The sequence below is a fragment of the Prunus mume genome, linkage group LG4 (assembly GCF_029339155.1).
Source record: "Prunus mume cultivar Tortuosa linkage group LG4, ASM2933915v1, whole genome shotgun sequence".
Classification (NCBI taxonomy): Eukaryota; Viridiplantae; Streptophyta; class Magnoliopsida; order Rosales; family Rosaceae; genus Prunus; species Prunus mume.
In genome coordinates this window covers 23,358,293-23,379,536 of record NC_142701.1, presented here as the reverse complement: position 1 = coordinate 23,379,536, position 21,244 = coordinate 23,358,293, and the positions used below count along the sequence as shown (strand labels likewise).

Genomic DNA, 21,244 nt, shown 5'->3' with positions numbered 1-21,244 from the left:
ATGGGTTGGGGGAATGGGGGAAATTAGAATTTATAAAAACAGCTGAAACTAGAAAAAGAACTTCAAGAAACAGCAAAACCCAATGCTTGTCAAGCTTTAAACTTTATGTACCACACAAAATAGACAACACCCAAGGTGGTTCCAACCGTGAATTCTTCACTCAATTAAAAACTCCATTTTTTTTAAAAACAAAAACATTATCTGTAAAGCTATAAATACTTATTTGCTGGTAAGCTTTAATATGTACTATGTTAATTTGGTAGAAAGAGCATCATAAATTATTGGCTTATTTATGTACATGCCCTCTGTGCTTTCAAACTTGTCTAAGATTTCCACATGTGTTTGCGAACGTCTCAAAGTACCCCCCAACCTTTTAAAAAACGTCTCACGCTACTCGTTCCGCTTTTTAGCTGTTCCGTTACGAGCATTAGGTCCCACTTCATTTTAACCTTTAACCTCTTCGAATAAGAGTTTCTTAGTTCTAAGAAAGGGGGAAATTGGGTGAGAAGGGGAAATTGGAGAAGAGGACTTAGGGTTTGTGAAAATCTGAGGGTGGCTTCAATTTTGGGAGAAGCTGGAGAAGAAATTAGGGTTTATAAAACTTTAAGGTGGAGTTTGTAATTGGGAGATTGTGGAGTAGAAGATTTGGGTTGATAGAAACAGGAGAAAAGCAAGGAGAAGCAAGGCATGCCCAATGGTGTCATTGTGGGAAGTTAGCACAGATGCAGACTTCTTGGACCAGTTCAAACCCAAGGCGGAGATTCTAGTCTGCCCAAAGTCAAAGGTAAGTATGCTTAAGATCAGGGCATCACAAATTGATAGAGTTCTTATTGATGAAATTGTCAGTCATTGATGAAATTTTCAGTCATTTTATTAGGATATTTTCAGTCATTGTTCTTGGTTGATACAGGGAAGTGGAGAAAAATGATGTAGGTTATTTCAGTGGTTTGATGCAGAAATGTGTGAGCGTTCAAAGTCTTTGAATACCTGGTTTGCTGAGGAAGATTGATCGGGTAGAGAAGGAAAATGCAAAGATTCGAGCAAAGTCAAAACTATTGTGGGCTGCTATGTTGCTTTCCTGGTTGGTGGTGTTTGCCATGAAGATGAATTAGGCACTTTGGCAGTAGTTCAGTGGGCACTGTAATTTGAGAACAAATGTTAATGTAATGTAGGGCATTTTTACAGTAGTTAGGCACTTTGGCAGTAGTTTAGTGGGCAAATTTAATTTGAGAACAAATGCTAATCTAATGTAAGGCACTTTGGCAGTAGTTATGTTAGTGTAATGTAATGTAATGTAATGCTAGTTAGTTTAGTAATGTAATGCTAGTTAAGTAATGGTAGTTAAGTTTGTTCATTGTAATTTGTTTAGAGGTTACAAATGGTGACATGAATGTAATGCTAGTTAGTTAAGTAATGTAATGCTAGTTAAGTTTGATCTGTGATATAAATGGTAACTTGTTTAGAGGTTACAAATGGTGACATACTGAATGGTCAATTATCCATAACAGACATCAATAATCCCACAAACCAAATATAAGCACAAACCAAAATAGGTTCCAAAACAGGTTCCAACCACAACAGCCTTAGGAATATATGCACAAACCAAAACAAGTTCCAAATATACAGGTTCCAACCATAACAAACATCAATAATCTCGCAAACCAACAACCATGTCTAGACCATTAAAGTCTTCCACAACATTCAAGGATGAAAAAAATGATCTTTGACATAATGGCTCCTCTGTTGATCTTTCGTCCTCCTCCTACGTTGTTATACTCGAGATAGTTTGGCAGGTTCAGATGCTTGAAATGGGATTAAGAAGCATCACCTGCTTAAGATGGTTGGGATTGAGAAGAATCAGCTACTTCAGATGCCTGGGATTGAGAAGGCCATTGGGAACCGCTTGCTTGTTTCCTTTGCCTTAATTGCATATTCTGTTGTTCGCTACTTTGGTCTCCATCATCTCTCCTTCTTACATAAAACAAATAATAATTAGTAGTTTCCATGATATGAAATTTTGATTGGTGAAAACATAGTTGAAACCGTGGCACTTACTGCAAGTTTTTCCTTAGCAACTTTCCTCTTCCTAGTAAGCTTTTTGTTAGGATTTCTAGGTTCCTAATAAGTAAAGTCATCAAGTCAAAAACCAAATCAAATACATTTAAATGTAAAGCAATAAGCCTATAATGACACATACCTTACAACTAATTTGATTATGTCATTCTCCACTGCAATTGCCACACTTTAAAGGGATGTCATACCTAGGAAGCTTATATAGATTAGCAGGTTGTTTAGGTTCATTAACAGCTTGTTTTCTTGTCTTCTTAGGTCTACCAAGCTGCTTGTGGTATTTTGGAGGGAGTAATGAAGGTAAATTAATCTTCATCCACTGATCTTGGCTAGTCATAGGCATAATCATTGGTTCATAGGCTCTCAAATAAGCCTTTTTCATGTACATTACATCACAAAAGTCCTCTGAATTCCCATGAAACCAACTTATTGCAGCACAAGCATGCAAACATGGTATTCTATTCAAATCCTAAGTATGGCATGAACAAAAATGTGCATTCAAATTAACAACAAAGTTGCGGCCACTATGGTGCATTACTTCAAACTTATTCTGTCCAGCAGCCTTAGTAATGCACCACTGAGCTTTTCCTTTGTTTTTCTCTAATATCTTTCTAATTCTTGCCCAACTTGTCCATGCCATTTCTCACAGAAAACCCTTCTTTCAGCCATCAACAACATTATATACAACCGAATTCTTTCTAGCATAGTGAAAACAGGCTTGTCTCTGACATCCATTATGCTACGGTTGAATGCCTTACATAGGTTTTTCATAAGCATGTCACACTTGGAATCACTCTTGAAATATGCCCTACTCTAATGCCTAGGATCTTTCTCTACAAGCCAATCATGTGCAGGTTTAGACAACTCCAACATCTTTCTCATCTCTACATGAAACCATGGCACTGTTGTGGCCCTAGAAATTGCTTCCATTTGATGTTTCAAAGCAAGACCTCTATGTTCCAAATAGAAGTTTCCATATAAATGTTTCAAACAATGTTTATGCTCTGCACGAGGGAATAGAACATCCACAACATTTATTTACCTTTTTTGTTTGTCAATCATAAATACATAACCATGGCTATCCGTAATATTTAGATCACCACTCAATAATTCTAAAAACCACAGCCACATTGAATTACTCTCAATCTCTACATATGCATAGGCAAGTGGAAACATTCTGTTATTTGCATCAACTCCCATTGCAGAAAGCACTTGCCCAGGGTGAGGCCCTTTGACATGACACCCATCCAAGCAAACCACAAGCCTACAACCATCTAAAAACCCCTTCTTGCAGGCTACAATACAGATGTAAATTCTCTGAAACCGTTGCCTATCACCTTCCATTTCAGATTTAATGATAACTGTACTTCCCGCATTTCTGGTTCTTAACTCATGACAATAATCCCACAATACTTCATATTGTTTATTGTAAGACCCTTCTACAATGTCAACTTCCATGGCTTTTGCTCTGTACACAGTTGCTCTAGATGTTCTGTAACCATAGTCTTGGTAAACTTGCTCTGCAAAAGAAGAAGCAGTCCAATTTGGATTGAGCCTTAACTTTCAACCAACTAGCCAGCAGTGGCATATATATTTTTAGTCCCCTTACTACAAACATGTGTAGGATTAAAGGTTTTCACCTGCAGGTAAGTGCTACCATTAACACTTGAAGCATGGATAACAAAAAGACAGCCATCTTCACATACTACTCTTATTTTGTTACGGTCATTATTCATAAATATCAACTTCCTTCCACAATTAATGGAGTATATCCTCACAGCTTTTCTAAACAACTCAGTAGTTGCAAACTTTAAACCTATTTTGAAACTCGGGTTTGCCATATCAATTTCAAGTCTGAAATCTTCACCTTTTGGCATCCTATTCTTCTTCCTTCTTAGTTCACCTACTGCATCATCTTTACTATCAGAGCTATTTGGGCATGTAAGTGTAAGTGACTCTTCTCCATTGTCTGACTCATCATTTTCCTCTGCATTAGGATCATCGTCAATGCAACTATGATCCACATAACCTTTAAACCACTTATCATCCTTATTCAATAAGTCAATCTCTTCATCACTCTGTGCATAGTCACTGTCTTCAAAGTCTAGATCACTGCTATCATCATCCTCAGAACAAGAATATTCTTGATCACTGCTATTATTCCCCACTTGGCTTGAAGCAGGCTCATTACTTTCAAGTACAAAACTACCACCCTGCTATTGCTTTCAGGTACCGTGCTCATACAAGCTAAAAGTGTACTATTTGATATTATTTGAATGAGTCTACCAGTTCCATACTCTTCACCATAAAAACTCACATCATACTCATCGTCATATCCCAAATCTTTAGCCATTCCAAATAGCTCTAACATGGACATATAGTCAACCTCACAATAATCAAACCAACTGACTTCACCACCCAAATAAGACCATTCACTGTCCTTTCTATTTTTAACTAGTTTACCTCCATGGAAAAACTTAAATGTGGCAACCTCATCAACATCTTATCTGTGTAAAAGGAAGATTCACTTAACAAATGGACAAAGGTAACAAAGACAAAACAACACAAGGATAATACAAGGAACATACAGGGACCACATAAGGTGTATTAGGGCCAGCACAAATTAAAAAAGTATATGAAAAACAAAAAAAAAACTCCAGCAACATAGCAGACTAGGAACACGCAAGGACCACACAATGACCACACCAAGACCAACACAATCAAAAAGTACACAAAAAACAACAACAAAAAACCCTAACAGCAGTTCAATGCACATGCCAAAATCAAGAAAATCGAGTGATAATGGGTCCACTTACATATGGGTTGACAACCTCCAGATTCTCTAAGCACCACCATCTTCGCACTTTCTAGCCTTAAAGTCTAATGCCAAACAATGATTTCTTCTCCAGATTCTCCCAAAATCGAAGCCAACCTCAGATTTTCACAAACCCTCTTCTCCAATTTCCCTTCTCAACCAATTTCCCCCTTTCTTAGAACTGAGAAATCCTTATTCGAAGAGGTTAAAGGTTAAAACGAAGTAGGGCCTAACGCTCAGAACGGAACGGCTAAAAACTGATGGAACGGTAACGTAGACGGTTTTTAAAAGGTTGGGGGTACTTAGAGACGCTTATGCGAACACATGTGGTAATCTAAGACAAGTTTGAAAGCACATGGGGCATGTACATAAATAAGCCTAAATTATTTCAACTTTTAATTACTATATGGAAGGAAGTAATTGGAACTTTTAAATATTTCAACGCAATCGGGGAGGGGGAAAGGGGTTTTGGTTTCTGCATGTGCTGGGTGGGAGGAGGGGGAAGTGGTCTGAGTTCAATTTTCGTGTTACCATTTCTCTCGTGCCTACCTGTTACCCATCTAAATTTTTGACATCTGTCCTTCCACTTAACTCTAAGTTAACAGTGTTTAGTTTAATTAAATTAAAAACTGAAAACTAATAATTGAAGGAAAACCTTTTTTTTATTTGTTGCTCCACTACCTCCACATTCATCTGCTCTTTTACTTTCTTCTCCGCATCATAGCTAAATAACTTCGACGACACAATCGCATACACTGAGAGTTTCTGAAAGAAGTCGAAGGCTTTTAGATCTTTGCACGACAAGAGTTTGATTTCTAACACCCAATAACGTTGTTTGCTGGAATGCTCCATGAATACCTAGCTCAGAGTCAGACCAACCAAATCCTTTCTTTCTTCCTAAGTCCTGTGGACTAGTGGATTGACAGATCTCAATCAAAATTAATGTAATATGAATTCATTATATGTACTCTAAGTTAACAGTGTTAACTTTAATTAAATTAAAACTAATAATTGATGAAAAAAAAGACCCAGCAAGGTTTCTGAACTTCAAGCTTTGTTTCGTTTTCTCATAAATTTTGTAGGAAGGGAAAGAGCATAAGAGAAATCAAAATGTTTATGGAATGTTCATGAAGAAGCCAGACAAGGCACAGCCCCCTCTCATGCTCGCCGTCGGAAACTCTCTTTCTTCCCCTTGATTTTGGATCAAGATCTATATTATTTCCCTGCTCTTCTTCTTTGAAAGAGAGGGAGATTAAGAGGGAAGCAGATAAATCAAGGGAGAGAGAGAGAGAGAGAGAGAGAGGGAAGGGGGGACAGAGGTTGAGAAAATGAGGCTTTGCTGCGGTGAGAAGGAGAGGGGTTTGCTACCGGCTAGATGGGGTGGGTGGGAGTTTTGGTGGCCGGCTGGTTTGGGGTTGCTGAGGATTGGGGGTGGTGGGAGGCAGTTCACTCTTCGGTCCTTTTTTTTCCTTCAATTATTAGCTTTCATTTTTTAATTTAATTAAACTTAACACTGTTAGCTTATATTTTAAATGGAATGATAGATGTCAAAAAGTTAGATGGGTAACAGGTGGGCACATGAGAAATGGTAATAGGAAAATTGAACTCGTCTGTAGTTGGTGGTTGGGAAATAGGGGAGAAGAAATTGGTGGGAGGTTTTCTTTTTCTCTATTTGATTTTTTTTTTACATTTTCCTTATTTTTCTTAATTCTATACCTTGTAAAATGTCAAATTTATCCTTATATTTGACGGGTATTTGGATGGAATTGTGAAAAAGCTAACGGCATGGGTAAAATTGGCTAATAAATTTGATACAATGGCTAAATTGGCTGAAAAATTAATTCATGATGGAGATTTCGACAAGCGTAATAGTTCAGGGGGCATTTGATAGTTTACCCTTAAAAAACCTTTAAAAACCTTAAAAAAAATTCCTTGAACATTTGTTATCTACTATCATTTGCATTTTATATGTGCGCCGTATTAATCATTCTTTCTTCTTTGTAGATGTGGATTAGGACAAAACAATGTGCCAATCCCCTTGCAATATGAATCTTCTTTGGATATTTGTTTAACCAAATTTACTCAATTAATCTCTTTATTTATTTATTTCTCATCCCAAATATTTACTACATTGTAAATGTTGTCTGTGAAAGGGAGCTTATATCTTAACATCTTAGTAACTTTTTGAGTATGCTATTGATTTTAGGCTATTAATAGTGCTTGGAAAGAAGCATGCGCATCCACAACTCCGAACACGGTTATGATAGCAAAAGGAAACTACCTGGTTGGTCCAGTGAAGTTTCAAGGGCCCTGCAAAGCGCCGGTTAGTGTTCGAGTTGAAGGAGCCCTGCAGACCCTTGTAAAGCCAGAAAAGCTCAAGTTACAAGATGGTTGGGTCGTTTTCCAAAATATTGATGGGTTAACAGTCTCAAGAGATGGCACTTTTGATGGCCAAGGATCAATAGCTTAATCCAAAAATGATTGTGCCAAAACTGGAAAATGCAACTCAGTGCCTATATTAAGTTTTTTAAATTTGAAGTGAACGTTTTTTTGATCAATTTGTGAGCTAGAAATGGAGGCTAACAAATAGGAATTTGCTCAATTGGGTTCCTTGAATGCAGACCATAAGATTCGCAGGGCTCACCAATTCACACATTCAAGACATAACATCTTTGAACAACAATCTGTTTCACATAAATGTCTTAAACTGCAAAAATGTGACATTTCAACATGTGATCATCACCACCCCTGGTGAAAGTCTAACCACAGATGGAATCCACATAGACCGGTTGATGTAGATTTTCGAACACCTGAAAAAGAATATCCAAAAATCACAAATTAAATTAGCAAACGAGGAGAGACGTGGTTCAAATATTAGGGTTTAGATTTTTCACGTTCAACCGGCATTCCCTCATTAGCCTAACAATGCTCGTTTTCATCCACGTTCAGCCGTCATCACCCTCCTCGACTTGACGAGGCCTAGTCACTTTTCTTCTATGTCGAGTCGCTACCGTCACTCCTCTCTTCAATTCTGGGGTGCTGGCCTTGTTGTTGTCTTTCTCATATTCTGGGTGTTGGTTTTGTCGTTTACTTTCTCCTCGATGCGCCAGTGTTTCTGGTGGTTGTCTTAGTATGGTGGTTTCAGTGGGTCTGCTGCAGCTATTGTACCGACAGTCACCAAGTCAACGATGACTATGGTGCAAGCTGCTTCATTGGGGTCGGCGGTCACAGTGGAAGTAACATTCAAGTTTGTAGGAACAACTTTTAAAGGTCCTTGCAAGGCTGCTATTGAGTTTCAACTCCAAGGAACATTGCAGGCTCCAGCAGATGGCAGCCAGCTCCCGAAGGACGACACTTGGATTGGTTTCGACAACGTCAACGGGCTCACCTTGTCAGGTGGTGGAACTTTTGATGGCCAAGGAGCACTGTCTTGAAAAAACAATGATTGCAACAAAAATACACAATGCAAATCTAAACACATTGTAAGATGATATAATCCTTCCATGTTGTTTTATATACTTGAAAATCTTCTTGTGTCACATAGGAGCATTTGCGAAATCTTGCTCATTGATCAATTCTTGACTTGATGATACGTGATCCAAATTCACAGCCTGACAATAACAACATATTTGTGTTTGATTTGTTTTCTTAATATATGCAGAATTTGAGGTTCCACTTACTCACCAATTCCAAAATTTTGGATGTAACTTCAAAAGATAGCAAAAATTTCCACGTCAATCTTTTGAAGTGCAAGAAGGTTGAAATCAATGGATTTACCGTCTCAGCACCTAAGGAAAGCATGAACACAGATGGAATTCACATCGGTCATTCAACTGGGATCAACATCACTGACACAACCATCGGAACTGGGGATGATTGTATTTCGATCGGTGACGGTACCAAGGACCTCACCGTGACCAACGTTACTTGCGGGCCAGGCCACGGCATAGCCATTGGAAGCCTTGGAAGGTACCCAGAGGAAGAACCCGTGTCCGGCATCAATATTAAGAAATGCACCTTGACTAATACAACGAATGGTGTGAGGATCAAAACATGGCCTGCTTCCCCAAAAGATGGCACTGCCTCGGATATTCACTTTGAGGATATTACCATGGTTAATGTTGGTAACCCTATCCTCATCGACCAAGAGTACTGCCCATGGAACGAATGCAAAAATGGGGTATCTATCTATAACAATTTATTCACATCATATATATGTTCCTTGTTAATCAAGTCATCCTTTACTTAATCTTTAAAAAGATTTAAATTAATCAATTAATGAATGGTTTTGTGTAGGTTCCTTCCAAAGTTAAGATCAGCAATGTTAGCTTCAAGAACATCAAGGGCACCTGTACCGACCCAGTTGCTGTGAAGCTTGCATGCAGCCTAGGCCTGCCATGTGAGAATGTGGAATTGAGTGACATTGATCTCAAGTACACTGGAGACAAAGGCCTTATTACCTCTGTGTGTTCTAATGTCAAGCCGACAATTAATCGCGTGGCACAGCCTCTTGCTTGCTCTACCGGCGCTGCTGTTGCTGCTGCTGCTTGATCTAACAAGCACAAACCATGCTGCTGATGTTTCTTCAAAGATACATTGGTTGTGTGCTCTTCGATTTTGTGCTAATTGTACTTTGTGTTTTCATCTCAGAGGTGGAAAATATCTCAGTGTATTTTTTTGTTACATCTTAAAATAGATGAATAAATTAGTAGGTATCACATGAAAATAATCATGGGAAAGAGAAAGAAAGTTTTATTTGATTAAAAAAGAATGTTATTGGAATATGAATCTTCTTCGGATATTTGTTTAACCAAATTTACTCAATTAGCCTCTTTATTTAAGAGTGGTGATTTCCCCACTCCTTTTTCTCCTATTTTATCCACTTACACTCCTTTTTTCGACCTTGACCAGTGGTGCTAGGAAGGGGAAGAGGGAGGGGTGATTCAGTCTTATGTTTTTTATTTTTTGTGCAAGAATAGAAGTAAAAAACTTCAAACAAAAAAGAGAAGATGGATTATTAATTCAAGTAATGTGTTGAGTTTAAATACACATTGAAAAAACTTAAAATTTTGCCTTGAACATTTGTTATCTACTATCATCTGCATTTTTTATGAGCGCCATATTTAATCATTCTTTCTTCTTTGTAGATGTGGATTAGGACAAAACAATGTGCCTAGCCCCTTGCACCCGACAAAATAATGTGTTGATTCCAAAGCTGTTTGTTGTACTTTGTCTCTTCTCTCGTGTTGCTTCCTGTAGACTTCTCTATTTCCGGTGTAATTCGTTATTAGTGGTGGATAGAGTTGGTGTGCTTTTTGGTGTGCTTTGTGGGTTCTCTCTTTCTTTTTGGAGCTTTGGTGTGTTCTCTGTCAAATGCTCTCACTATCTTATGGATGTGCAAAGGACTATGATATCATATCGTGTCATTCTATGTACGCTATTTCAGTTCTATGAATTAAATCCATTTCTAAAAATTAAAAAAACTATAGGGCGAAACTTAATTACTTTATACAACCATACAATTTTTCAAATTTTTATCAACTTTCTCACATAAACATGTCTACAACTTTCACAAATATATCAATGAATCCCACCATACTTCGAGAAAAAAAAAAGAGATGAGTTCGGAAAAAAAACAAACTATCAGCTAAATAATATACAGTAGAAGTTGCACGAAAACATTGCTTGCAACTAATTGATGCCCTTTCAAACAAAAACAAAAACAAAAACAAAAAAAAGCTTCTTGATGCCTTGGACAAAAGTAGCTATGAATTTGGTTTGATACGTTAGTGGTGGTAAGCTTTCCAACCGGACTATATATAAATTGGGTTGAAACGAAAATGGAGTACATAAAACTTAACTTAATAATCCTCAACATCACATATACTTGATCCACCAAACAAGGCTCCTTCTATTCTATTATTCAAAATCTCAACCTTGACATAATCACAATCAACCCTCAATAGCCTTCTCTCCCAATGCAGTCCTCCACCAACCCTAACAACACCCTGCATCGCCACGCCAAAACCCACAATTCCTCCCCTCAAATCCTCAACCATGGCAGCCCCCACATGATCCTTGACAAACACCGAAGATGCGACAAGGCTTGCATGAACTGATGACTCATTCTTGGGCCCTGCAGTTTCGTTGAAAACAACGTTTGTCATGGTGAGAAACTCCTTCTGATAGAAAACAGAGACTTGCATGGCATCGAAGTAGATGCTCTTGTCCTTGTAATGGTTTTTAGCAAGTAAAGTGATGGACCAATTTGCAGTTACAGAAGAGGAGTAGACTATGAAGGGAGAGACCGAGAGAGAGTTTATATGGAATTCTATGTCATGATGAGAAGACAAGTTTAGAACTATTACTATAGCCAATACAAAACCCGCGATTCCGAGGGTTGCCACAAGCCATGCCATCAAGTTTAAACAACTTGGTGTGCCCGTGGTATAGCTGGCGGAGGTCCACATGTTGGTGGCCGTCTTCATGGTTGCTAGGGTTTTCTTGATGGAGGAAACAACTTGACTTACTTGGAGGGGAAGCATGAGGACAAGTTCAAAACCCTTCTGAAAAAAAAAAGCTTTATATATTGGAAACTTAGAAAATTAATTATTTTGGTATGAAGAAAGACTATTATACCCTCATTATATTGGTCAAGATCTGAGTCGATATATGAGGATATGATAATATTCTTTCTGGGTGCAAGAATGGGTAGTTTTCTAACTTAAGAGAAAAGCAAAATAGAAGTCATTTTTGTGATATACGAAGTTAGTAATAATCTAGTGAAAATAAGAGAAATATAATTTATGGCTCTACTAGTTAAGAAGAAAAAAAATTAAGTATATATTCTTCAATCATTTTAATTTCTTCTGGATATAAAAATATTTTCCAATAGTTTGATTAGTTGGGAAGGTAATTCTCATGTCACGACTGCTTTGTTACAAATTATGGTCAAGAATTGATTAGTGTGTTCGGAAACAATTTTTTGTTAATCTTTGCATCAAATTGGATTATAAGTGATCCATGTCTTAAATCTTTTCTTTCTAATCTGACATATCCTTGGAAGCAAAAATCTTTTGTCCAAACTGGAAACTCAAGCGTTATTGTGTGGTGTCTTGGGGTAGACGGCAATATTAGAAAACAGCCTAAGAACCGTTCCCTGGCTTGTAGGTAATTCATGGCTGAGCTGCTTAATTAATTACTAATTATATGATAAAATGGTTGACGGTGTTTAGCTTCTTAATGGCCTCTCGTATAATTTGACGGTGTTTAGCTTTCCGATCAGACTATAAATTGGCCTGAAATAAATGGAATTTCATCAACTTCCCAACCAAAAAACGAAAACAAAAAAACATAAAGTGAAAAAAAATAAAAATAAAAAGAGTGAAGATGGGTTTGAAACTGAAAAATGTCTTGCCAGTACTTGTGTTCTTGTTGTTAGCATCCACAGCTAAAGCCCAAACAGTGTTTGATGTGACAAGTGCAAAATATGGTGGAAAGCCAAACTCTGATATTACCCAGGTAACAAACATTAATTTCCATATTCAGTTCAGATTAGAATTTATTTCTATAATTGTTTGCTAAACTAAATCATTTACTATGTCTTAATTTTTGTTTAATGTTTTGAATTAGGCTTTGAGCAAGGCTTGGACAGATGCATGTGCTTCAACATCACCAAGTAAACTTGTTGTTCCAAAAGGAACATTCAAGTTTTTAGGAACAACTTTTAAAGGTCCTTGCAAGGCTCCTATTGCGTTCCAGCTCCAAGGAATATTGCAGGCTCCAGTAGATGGCAACCAACTCCCAAAGAAGGATACTTGGATTAGTTTCGACCACATTGACCGGCTCACCATATCAGGTGGTGGAACTTTTGATGGCCAAGGAGCAATTGCTTGGAAACAAAATGATTGCCACAAAAACAAAAATTGCAAATCTATTGCCATTGTAAGATAATCTGATCCTACCCTGTTTCAAATCTTGGTCATTGATCAATTCTTGACGTGATGCGTGATCCAAATTCACAGTCTTACAATATCAACATTTGTTTGATAAACATAAATCTAGAAAGAGAAAAAAATTACTCATATGCACATTCTGACAATATCAACATTTGTTTGATAAACATAAATCTAGAAAGAGAACAAAATTACTCATATGCGTTTGATTGTTTTCTCAATATATATGTGCAGAATTTGAGGTTCAACTTCATCACCAATTCCAGAATTGAGTACATAACTACAAAAGATAGCAAAAATTTCCACGTCAATGTTTTGGGGTGCACCAATGTTGCATTCCACCATTTCACCGTCTCAGCACCTAAAGAGAGCATTAACACAGATGGAATCCACATTGGACGTTCCACTGGGATCAGCATCATTGACTCAACCATCAAAACTGGGGATGATTGTATCTCAATTGGTGACGGTACCAAAAATCTCAATGTGACCAACGTTACTTGTGGACCAGGCCACGGCATAAGCATCGGGAGCCTTGGAAGGTACCAGAAGGAAGAACCCGTGTCCGGGATCACAATCAAGAACTGCACCTTGACTGATACACAGAATGGTGTGAGAATCAAAACATGGCCTGCTTCCCCATCAGCTGGTACTGCCTCAGATATTCACTTTGAGGATATTATCATGGTTAATGTTGGTAACCCTATCCTCATAGACCAAGAGTACTGCCCATGGAACCAGTGCACACTAAAGGTATATATAACAATTTGTTAACATCATATGTTCCTTGTTAGTCAAGTCATCTACTTAATCTTTAATTAATAATGGTAATATTAATTGTTCTATGCAGGTTCCATCCAAAGTTAAGATCAGCAATGTTAGCTTCAAAAACATCAAGGGCACATCTACCACTCCACTTGCTCTCAAGCTTGTATGCAGCAAAGGCCTACCATGTGAGAACGTGGAACTAAGTGACATTGATTTAAAGTACACTGGAAACCAAGGCCCTCTTACCTCTAAATGTACTAATGTCAAGCCCAAGATTACTCGCGTGACAAAGCCTCTTGCTTGTGCAACTTCTGCTTGATCTAACAAGTACAAACCATGCTGATGTTTCTCCAGAGGTGGAAAATATCAGTACACTTTTGTTGTTGAATAAATTGCCCATGAGCCTTGCTCAAGTGACATGATACGGGTGGGGTGAGGGGGTAGAGGTTTTATGTTCTAACCTCCTTGTAATTATTTTTTGTTCTATTTTATTTTTTGGCAAAACGTCATTTTTGGTCCATGTGGTTTGTCGCTTTTACCACTAAGATCCCTGTGGTTTCAATTTGAACATTTTCATTCCTGTGGTTTCAATTTGAAGCAATGTAAGGACAATCCTCAATTTCTGTCAAATTCTTTTAACTTCTGTTACTGGTGGAGGGATAATCTAGTCAACAAGTTATTAAAAAATTAATTCTTTTAAAAATAAACAATACAAAATGGAAAAATTAATAAATAAAAAATATATCTTCTTCTCCCCTCCCTAGAAGCCTTCGTCCCTCTCTGCTGTATCTCTCCCTCTTCATTTCTCCACCACCTGATAGCATCCTATCCCCAGCCCCACCCCTCCCCCTAGCCGTGACCCACCCCCAACTCCATCCCTACAGACAACCCAACACCAGCGCACCGACCCCCTCATCCCTCTATCTCTCTCCGATTTGGCCCTCCACCTCACCCCACCACAGCCCGCTAATCATCTCTCCACCACCACCACAACCTAAAACTAGATATTCTCCAATATACAGCTTTGTTCATCAGTCGATTTTTAATAACTTGGCGATAGCTATAGATTTTACCCTTCCCATCAAATAAGCCATAATAAGAGAATAAAATTGAAATAGGAGTAGTTCTTGGTGGGTGGCCTGGGTTGGAGCTTCTTCTTTTTTGGGCAGATCTATTGGCCATATTGTAATAAATTATGAGCAATGTGGTCTTTTGCTTGCATTCAATTTTTTGGGCTGGACTTGAGACAGAGAGACAAAGAGATAGGTGGGGTCTTGAGAAATTTTGTGGTGGGAGGGTGGTAAGGGTTGGTTGCTGGGTGGGTGAGATTGGGTAGTGGCTTGTTAGATGGTGGTTATGGTGGGAGAGGGGGGAGGGCACCAGAGTAAAAAAGGAATGAATTTGTGTTATTTATTATTATTTTTTCCTTTTTGTATTTGTTATTTTAAAAATGAATGAATTTTTTAATAATTTGACCGAATTGCCCCCTCACAAGTAACGGAAGTTTAAAAAATTTAACAAAAATTGAGAGTTGTCCTTGAATTACTTGAAATTGAAATCACAAGGACAAAAATGTTCAAATTGAAACCACAAGGGACCTTAATGTTAAAAGTGATAAACCACAGGGACCAAAAGTGACTTTTTACCTTATTTTTTTTCACAAATCCATGTTTCCCTAGTTTCGTGCATATGTGCCTGCTTAGGTTATTGGAGTGAATAAATATACTTAGTAAGTTAAAACAGTTGAAAATTCATGTACTATATGGCATATTGTCATCTTTCTTCTTCATTTTTTTTCTCCAGGAAACTATGGTTGTTTAAAACTAGGGTAATAAAGATAAATTTTAGATCTATCAAATCGAAGTTCATAATCTGATTGCACTTTGATGTTCGTCCAGTGGGATTACTAGTTTCTAGATTTTGAAATAGGCAAGCATGCGCACTTTTTACCCTCTTTTTCAAAGGAGGAATAAGTAGCAAGTTTCTAAGAAAAATTTAAAGTAGAAGAAAAGAGAACACCCTTTTCTTGCGAGAGAAGAAATAATGCTTACCCTTTTTTTGTTTTTGTTTTCAGAAATGAAAACGAAAAAAGAATTTCTGTAGTTGTAGTTAGCATAACCAATTCCAAACCACTGGTTGTTTTGTTAGCTCCCAAAAGTCTTCTAGAAATTTCATTCCTTCAAGTGATATTAGAAAGATAAAAAATGCAAAGGTGTTTTTCATCGCCAAGACTCACATCGTTGACGTCTTTACCGAAATGGGCCCTTACCCTTTTGCATGTTTCCTTATTCAGAAGGATGTTTTTTTCCCTTGCTGCTCTTACCCTTTCATAATGTCATAGCATTCCTGACTCAAAAAAGGAAAAGAAGGGCCTCTCCCTTGTAAGTATCAGGAGTTTTTTTCTCTCGAATCACCACCTCACACGAACCCAATAGTCCACAGTTACAGAGAATTGCTCACAGCAATTTAGATAGGCATCTACTTCGCATTCTCAAGGAAGCACAATCTCGTCTCACTCTAAGCTATTGGGTATGTGTGCCTACACTTGTATTCTTTTTTCGTTTTCACCGATCTGTCGATGCAAATAAATCAAAGTTATATGTGAAATTTGACATGAAATTGTTCAAGATGTTTTTTTGGGTTAAAGTTACTGTCATAGTTTGGTTTGAATCGATGATTTCTTTTTAAAAAAAATTATTTTCCAACTCTGCCAATTTTCAATGAAATCCCCTGCACCTCTCTGTTTGTACAGTTTAATTTTACTCTCTGTTACTAACTATTATCAGGTTTCTTTTTTCTGGTATGCAGTTGGCCATTGGATATTTGTGTTCTTCTTGTTAGTTTTTCTACAGCTAAAGTCCAATCCAGTGTATTCGATGTGACAAGTGCAGCATATGGAGGAAAGCTAAACTCTGACATTACCCAGGCATTGGCCAATGCTTGGAGAGATGCTTGTGCATCGACATCGCCAGCTAAAGTTGTTATTCCACAGGGAACATACCATACGAGAGGAGCAATTTTGCAAGGTCCTTGCAAGGATCCTATTGATGTTCAAGTCCAAGGCAACTTCAAGGCTCCATTGGACAGCAAATATCTCACAAAGCAGGATAGTTGGGTTGGTTTTCAATACGTTGACAGGCTCACCTTATATGGCGGTGGAACTTTTGACGGCCAAAACAATTGCTACAAAAACAAATACTGCAAAACTACTCAAGCTGTTGTAAGTTCATTAGATCAATCCTTGCTGTTATTTATTTCTTGGATATTAAGTTATAATCTATGAATACATGTTGCTAAATTCTAATGTTGCTGTCTGTTTGGCTAATGCAGAACCTGAGGCTCGATTTTGTCACCAATTCCATGATCCGGGACATAACTTCACTTGACAGCAAAAACTTCCACATCAATGTTTTGGGATGTCGCAATGTCACATTCCAATATGTCACCATCACAGCGCCTGAAGACAGTATCAACACGGATGTAATTCATATTGGGCGCTCATTCGGGATCACCATCGATCACACAACCATCCGCACAGGGGATGATTGCATTTCTCTAGGTGCCGGAAGCCAGTGAATCATCATGACCAACGTTACTTGTGGACCGGGCCACGGCATAAGCATCGGAAGTCTAGGAAAATACCAAAGCGAAGACCCCGTGGCCGGAGTTCTAGTCAAGAACTGCACCCTGACAAACACACAAAATGGTCTGAGAATCAAAACATGGCCTGGCTCCCCTGCATTTGGCATTGCCACCCATATTCACTTTCAAGATATTGCCATGGTCAATGTTGGAAACCCTATCTTCATTGACCAACAGTATTGCCCATATAGCCAGTGTGCACAGATAGCTCCATCTACAGTCCAGATCAGTAGCGTCACCTTCGCCAACATTAGGGCACTTCTGCCACACCAGTTGCTGTACAGCTTATGTGCAGTAAAAATTACCATGCCAGAATGTAGGGTTGGAAGATATTGATATCACTTACAGTGGAGACAAAGGGTCCCTTACCTCTCAATGTGCTTATGTGAAGCCCCAGTTTACTCGAGTGGCAAATCCTCTTGCTTGTGCTACCAATCCTTTTAAGTCTTAGAAGTAGAACAAGTCATCTTCTCTCTAGATAGATTGATTTTGTTTCTTTTTTTTTCTTTTTTCTTTTTGGAATTGTATAGTTCAAAAAGTTTGGCTCTTATTATTAGGTTTGCCATTTTAGATGTATAAATTGTTGTTCAAATTTTAAATTTTTTTTTTTATGCACATTTTTTTTCTTCAAGTTCAGATTGAGGCTGATTTATTTTATGTATGTATGTGATAAAAATGCATGCCCTACTAAGAACTGTTTGACGATTCATTCACCATCAGCGCTCATCTCTCCAATCTATAAAATTGGTTCTTCTCCTTTTTCTTTTTGGTCTAAAAAGTTATCTCCATTCAATTCAAGTCTGATTTCATTGATTAGCTTCTCCAAATTTATTGTTTTGCTTGATAAGAAGAGAAACATTACTAGCTGTTGATGCTCTTTTTAAACTTAAGTCTGAATTCCATATTTCACGGTTTGAAATAGGTAGGTTTACTGGTGTTTGGTCATAGTTCAAGTTATTTTTGCTCACCACTTTAATCCAAGATGTATGCTCACCACCATTCTTAATACTTGACACGTGTTCATAGGCATAATCATGGTTAACTTTTTTCTTTGATTTATGTAATCATGGTTATGCTTATGAACACGTGTCAGGTGTTGAGAAGAGTGGTGAGCATACACCTTGGGTTAAAGTGATGAGCAAAAATACTCCCCAAGTAATATACCTAGTGTTTGATTTTCAAGTTTACAAAAGCAAACAAGATCTTGAAAAGAGAAATAACACTATCTTTTATTCACTAATGATGCTTTGCTTGCTTGGTAGAACCCAAAACATGCGTTAATAATTCTAATTATTTTTTCATATTTCCTTGTGTCTACGGTCTATGTTGTGTTTGATTTCATGATAGTTGTTATTGGCTTGCACAATTAAAAAGTATCTTTCTTTCTTATTACTAGTTCATTTGTTCTCCCTAACTATAGATTTGTGCCCCATTAAGGATTTAAATTGAAATAATTTTTTTCTTGAAAACTAAAATATGTAATTCACGTGTCACTCTCTAGAAGTGACATCCGAAACTCGTGTCATTGTCGGCCAATAACATGTATAATCTCTCATTCTTGTTCTATTTTCAATTTAAAAGCACACAAACTTTCAATTAGTTCGAGTAACATGATTACAATTCTACATTATTTTTGTTGTTTTGTTAGCACTGTGGTTGATGTGTTAATTCATCAAACTTTTCTTTTTTTTCATAGTAGGTTTTTTCATTGTTCCGATGATTGTCAATGGATGCCCAAATCACAAGGATGGTAGTAGAGCTTGCATACCTTTAAAATAAAAGTTAAAACATGACAATGATCTTGTTATCAAAATAATGGAATAATTTTGTTATTAAAATGATAAGGCATTAAAAAGTGGACCGGCTTGAAACTACAAGCCTTCTCGCAAGAAATCTATTTAGTCACGGAACCCTAAATCCTAGCTTCCCATTAAATAAATTTCTTGCGAGAAAAGAAATAATGCTTACCCTCTTTTTGTTTTTCTGAAAGGGAAATATTCAAATTAAGGATGTTTTTTTTGTTGTTGCTCTTATCTAACCCTTTTCATAATGCCATAGCATTCCAGATTCAAAAAGGTTAAGATAAGAGAAACAAACAAAAAAGAATCTCTTATAAGTAGCAGCAGTTTGTTTCTCTCAAACTACCACCTCACACGAACCCAACAGTCCACAGTTACAGAGCAATTCAGATAGGCATCTACTTGGCATTCTCAAGGAAGCACAATCTCGTCTCGCTCTAAGCTAATGGGTATGTCTGCCTAGCCTTATATTCTTTTTTCTTTTCACCAATATGTCAATGCATAGAATGTTGGTGAGTTCTTATTGGAGAAGAATATACGTATGAGCGTATCTGAATATATCTGAGAATTCCCATACACTCGTTTGACAAAGAAATCAAAGTTTTATGTCAAAGTTTTCAATAAGATGAATGAGTAGGCACAGCACACACATGACACAGATTTTCTGAAAGTGATATAATGTTTATTTTTAATTTTTTCTGGTTTATGCAGCTGGCGATTGGATATTTGTGTTCTTATTGTTAGCTTCTATAGCTAAAGTACAATCCAGTGTCTTCGATGTGACAAGTGCAGCATATGGAGGAAAGCCAAACTCTGACATTACCCAGGCTTTGGCCAATGCTTGGAGAGATGCTTGTGCATCAACATGGCCAACTAAAGTTGTTATTCCAAAGGGGACATATAATTTGAGAGGAGCAATTTTGCAAGGTCCTTGCAAGGCTCCTATTGAGGTTCAAGTTCAAGGCAACCTCAAGGCTCCATTGGACAGCAAATATCTCACAAAGCAGGATACTTGGGTTGGTTTTCAATACGTGGACAGGCTCACCTTATATGGCGGTGGAAGTTTTGATGGCCAAAACAATTGCTACAAAAACAAATACTGCAAAGCTACTGATGCTATTGTAAGTTGTTTCGATCAATCCTTGCTGTTATTTATATCTTCGATACCATTACAGTTTATAAATACATGTTTCTAAATTCTAATGCTTGTTCTGTTTGCCTAATGCAGAATCTGAGGTTGGATTTCGTCACGAATGCCATGATTCGTGACATAACTTCTCTTGACAGCAAACACTTCCACATCAATGTTTTTGGATGTCGCAATGTCACATTCCAATATGTCACCATCACAGCGCCTGAAGACAGCGCAAACACGGATGGAATTCATATCGGGCGCTCATATGGTATCACCATCGACCACACAACCATCGGCACAGGGGATGATTGCATCTCTCTTGGTGACGGAAGCCAGCGAATCATCGTGACCAACGTTACTTGTGGACCAGGCCACGGTATAAGCATCGGAAGTCTAGGAAAATACCAAAGCGAAGTCCCCGTGGCCGGAGTACTAGTCAAGAACTGCACCCTGACTAACACACAAAATGGTCTGAGAATCAAAACATGGCCTGGCTCCCCTGCATTTGGCACTGCCACACATATTCACTTTCAAGATATTGCCATGGTCAATGTAGGAAACCCTATCTTCATTGACCAACAGTATTGCCCATATAGCCAGTGTGCACAGAAGGCTCCATCTACAGTCCAGATCAGCAGCGTCAGCTTCGTCAACATTAAGGGCACTTCTGCCACACCAGTTGCTGTACAGCTTATGTGCAGTAGAAAATTACCATGCCAGAATGTAGGGTTGGAAGATATTGATATCACTTACAGTGGAGACAAAGGGCCTCTTACCTCTCAATGTGCTTATGTGAAGCCTCAGTTTACTCGAGTGGCAAATCCTCTTTCTTGTGCTACCAATCCTTTTAGTCTGAGAAGTAGAAGAAATCCTGCTAATGTTCTCTCTAGATAGATTGCCTGTGTATTTGCCCTTTTAGGTACATAATGGAAAGTGTTCTAAGTTCAAATTGGATTGATCTTTATTTTATGCATTGCAATAAGTTCCCTCTTCTTCATGACCCTCGTTATTAACCCAGACTCATGCCTCAATCTAAACCACCCTAATGCCAATTAAAAAT

The 21,244-nt window shown here is 37.8% G+C and overlaps 2 protein-coding genes and 3 pseudogenes across 4 annotated transcripts; 4 read left to right on the top strand and 1 right to left on the bottom strand.

Annotated features, from left to right (window-relative positions):
• Window positions 1-8,073: 8,073 nt before the first annotated feature.
• On the top strand, window positions 8,074-9,436 carry LOC103329214 (exopolygalacturonase pseudogene; annotated as a pseudogene). The gene is made up of 3 exons (XR_016126133.1): window positions 8,074-8,367; window positions 8,547-9,065; window positions 9,182-9,436. The product of XR_016126133.1 is annotated as an exopolygalacturonase pseudogene (transcript).
• A 1,310-nt stretch (window positions 9,437-10,746) lies between these two features.
• Window positions 10,747-11,373, bottom strand: LOC148918224 (uncharacterized). Its single transcript, XM_089050514.1, has one exon. It carries the CDS (start codon window positions 11,371-11,373, stop codon window positions 10,747-10,749), a length of 627 nt encoding a protein of 208 aa, XP_088906640.1.
• An 825-nt stretch (window positions 11,374-12,198) lies between these two features.
• On the top strand, window positions 12,199-14,247 carry LOC103329197 (exopolygalacturonase-like). The gene is made up of 4 exons (XM_008231626.3): window positions 12,199-12,406; window positions 12,518-12,829; window positions 13,075-13,593; window positions 13,691-14,247. Exons 1-4 carry the CDS (start codon window positions 12,275-12,277, stop codon window positions 13,925-13,927), a joined length of 1,200 nt encoding a protein of 399 aa, XP_008229848.2. The 5' UTR covers window positions 12,199-12,274; the 3' UTR covers window positions 13,928-14,247.
• Window positions 14,248-15,812: 1,565 nt separating this feature from the next.
• Window positions 15,813-17,770, top strand: LOC103329212 (exopolygalacturonase pseudogene; annotated as a pseudogene). The gene is made up of 3 exons (XR_016126132.1): window positions 15,813-15,820; window positions 16,417-16,828; window positions 16,939-17,770. The product of XR_016126132.1 is annotated as an exopolygalacturonase pseudogene (transcript).
• Window positions 17,771-19,494: 1,724 nt separating this feature from the next.
• LOC103329211 (exopolygalacturonase pseudogene) lies at window positions 19,495-21,078 on the top strand (annotated as a pseudogene).
• The last annotated feature ends 166 nt before the right edge of the window (window positions 21,079-21,244 follow it).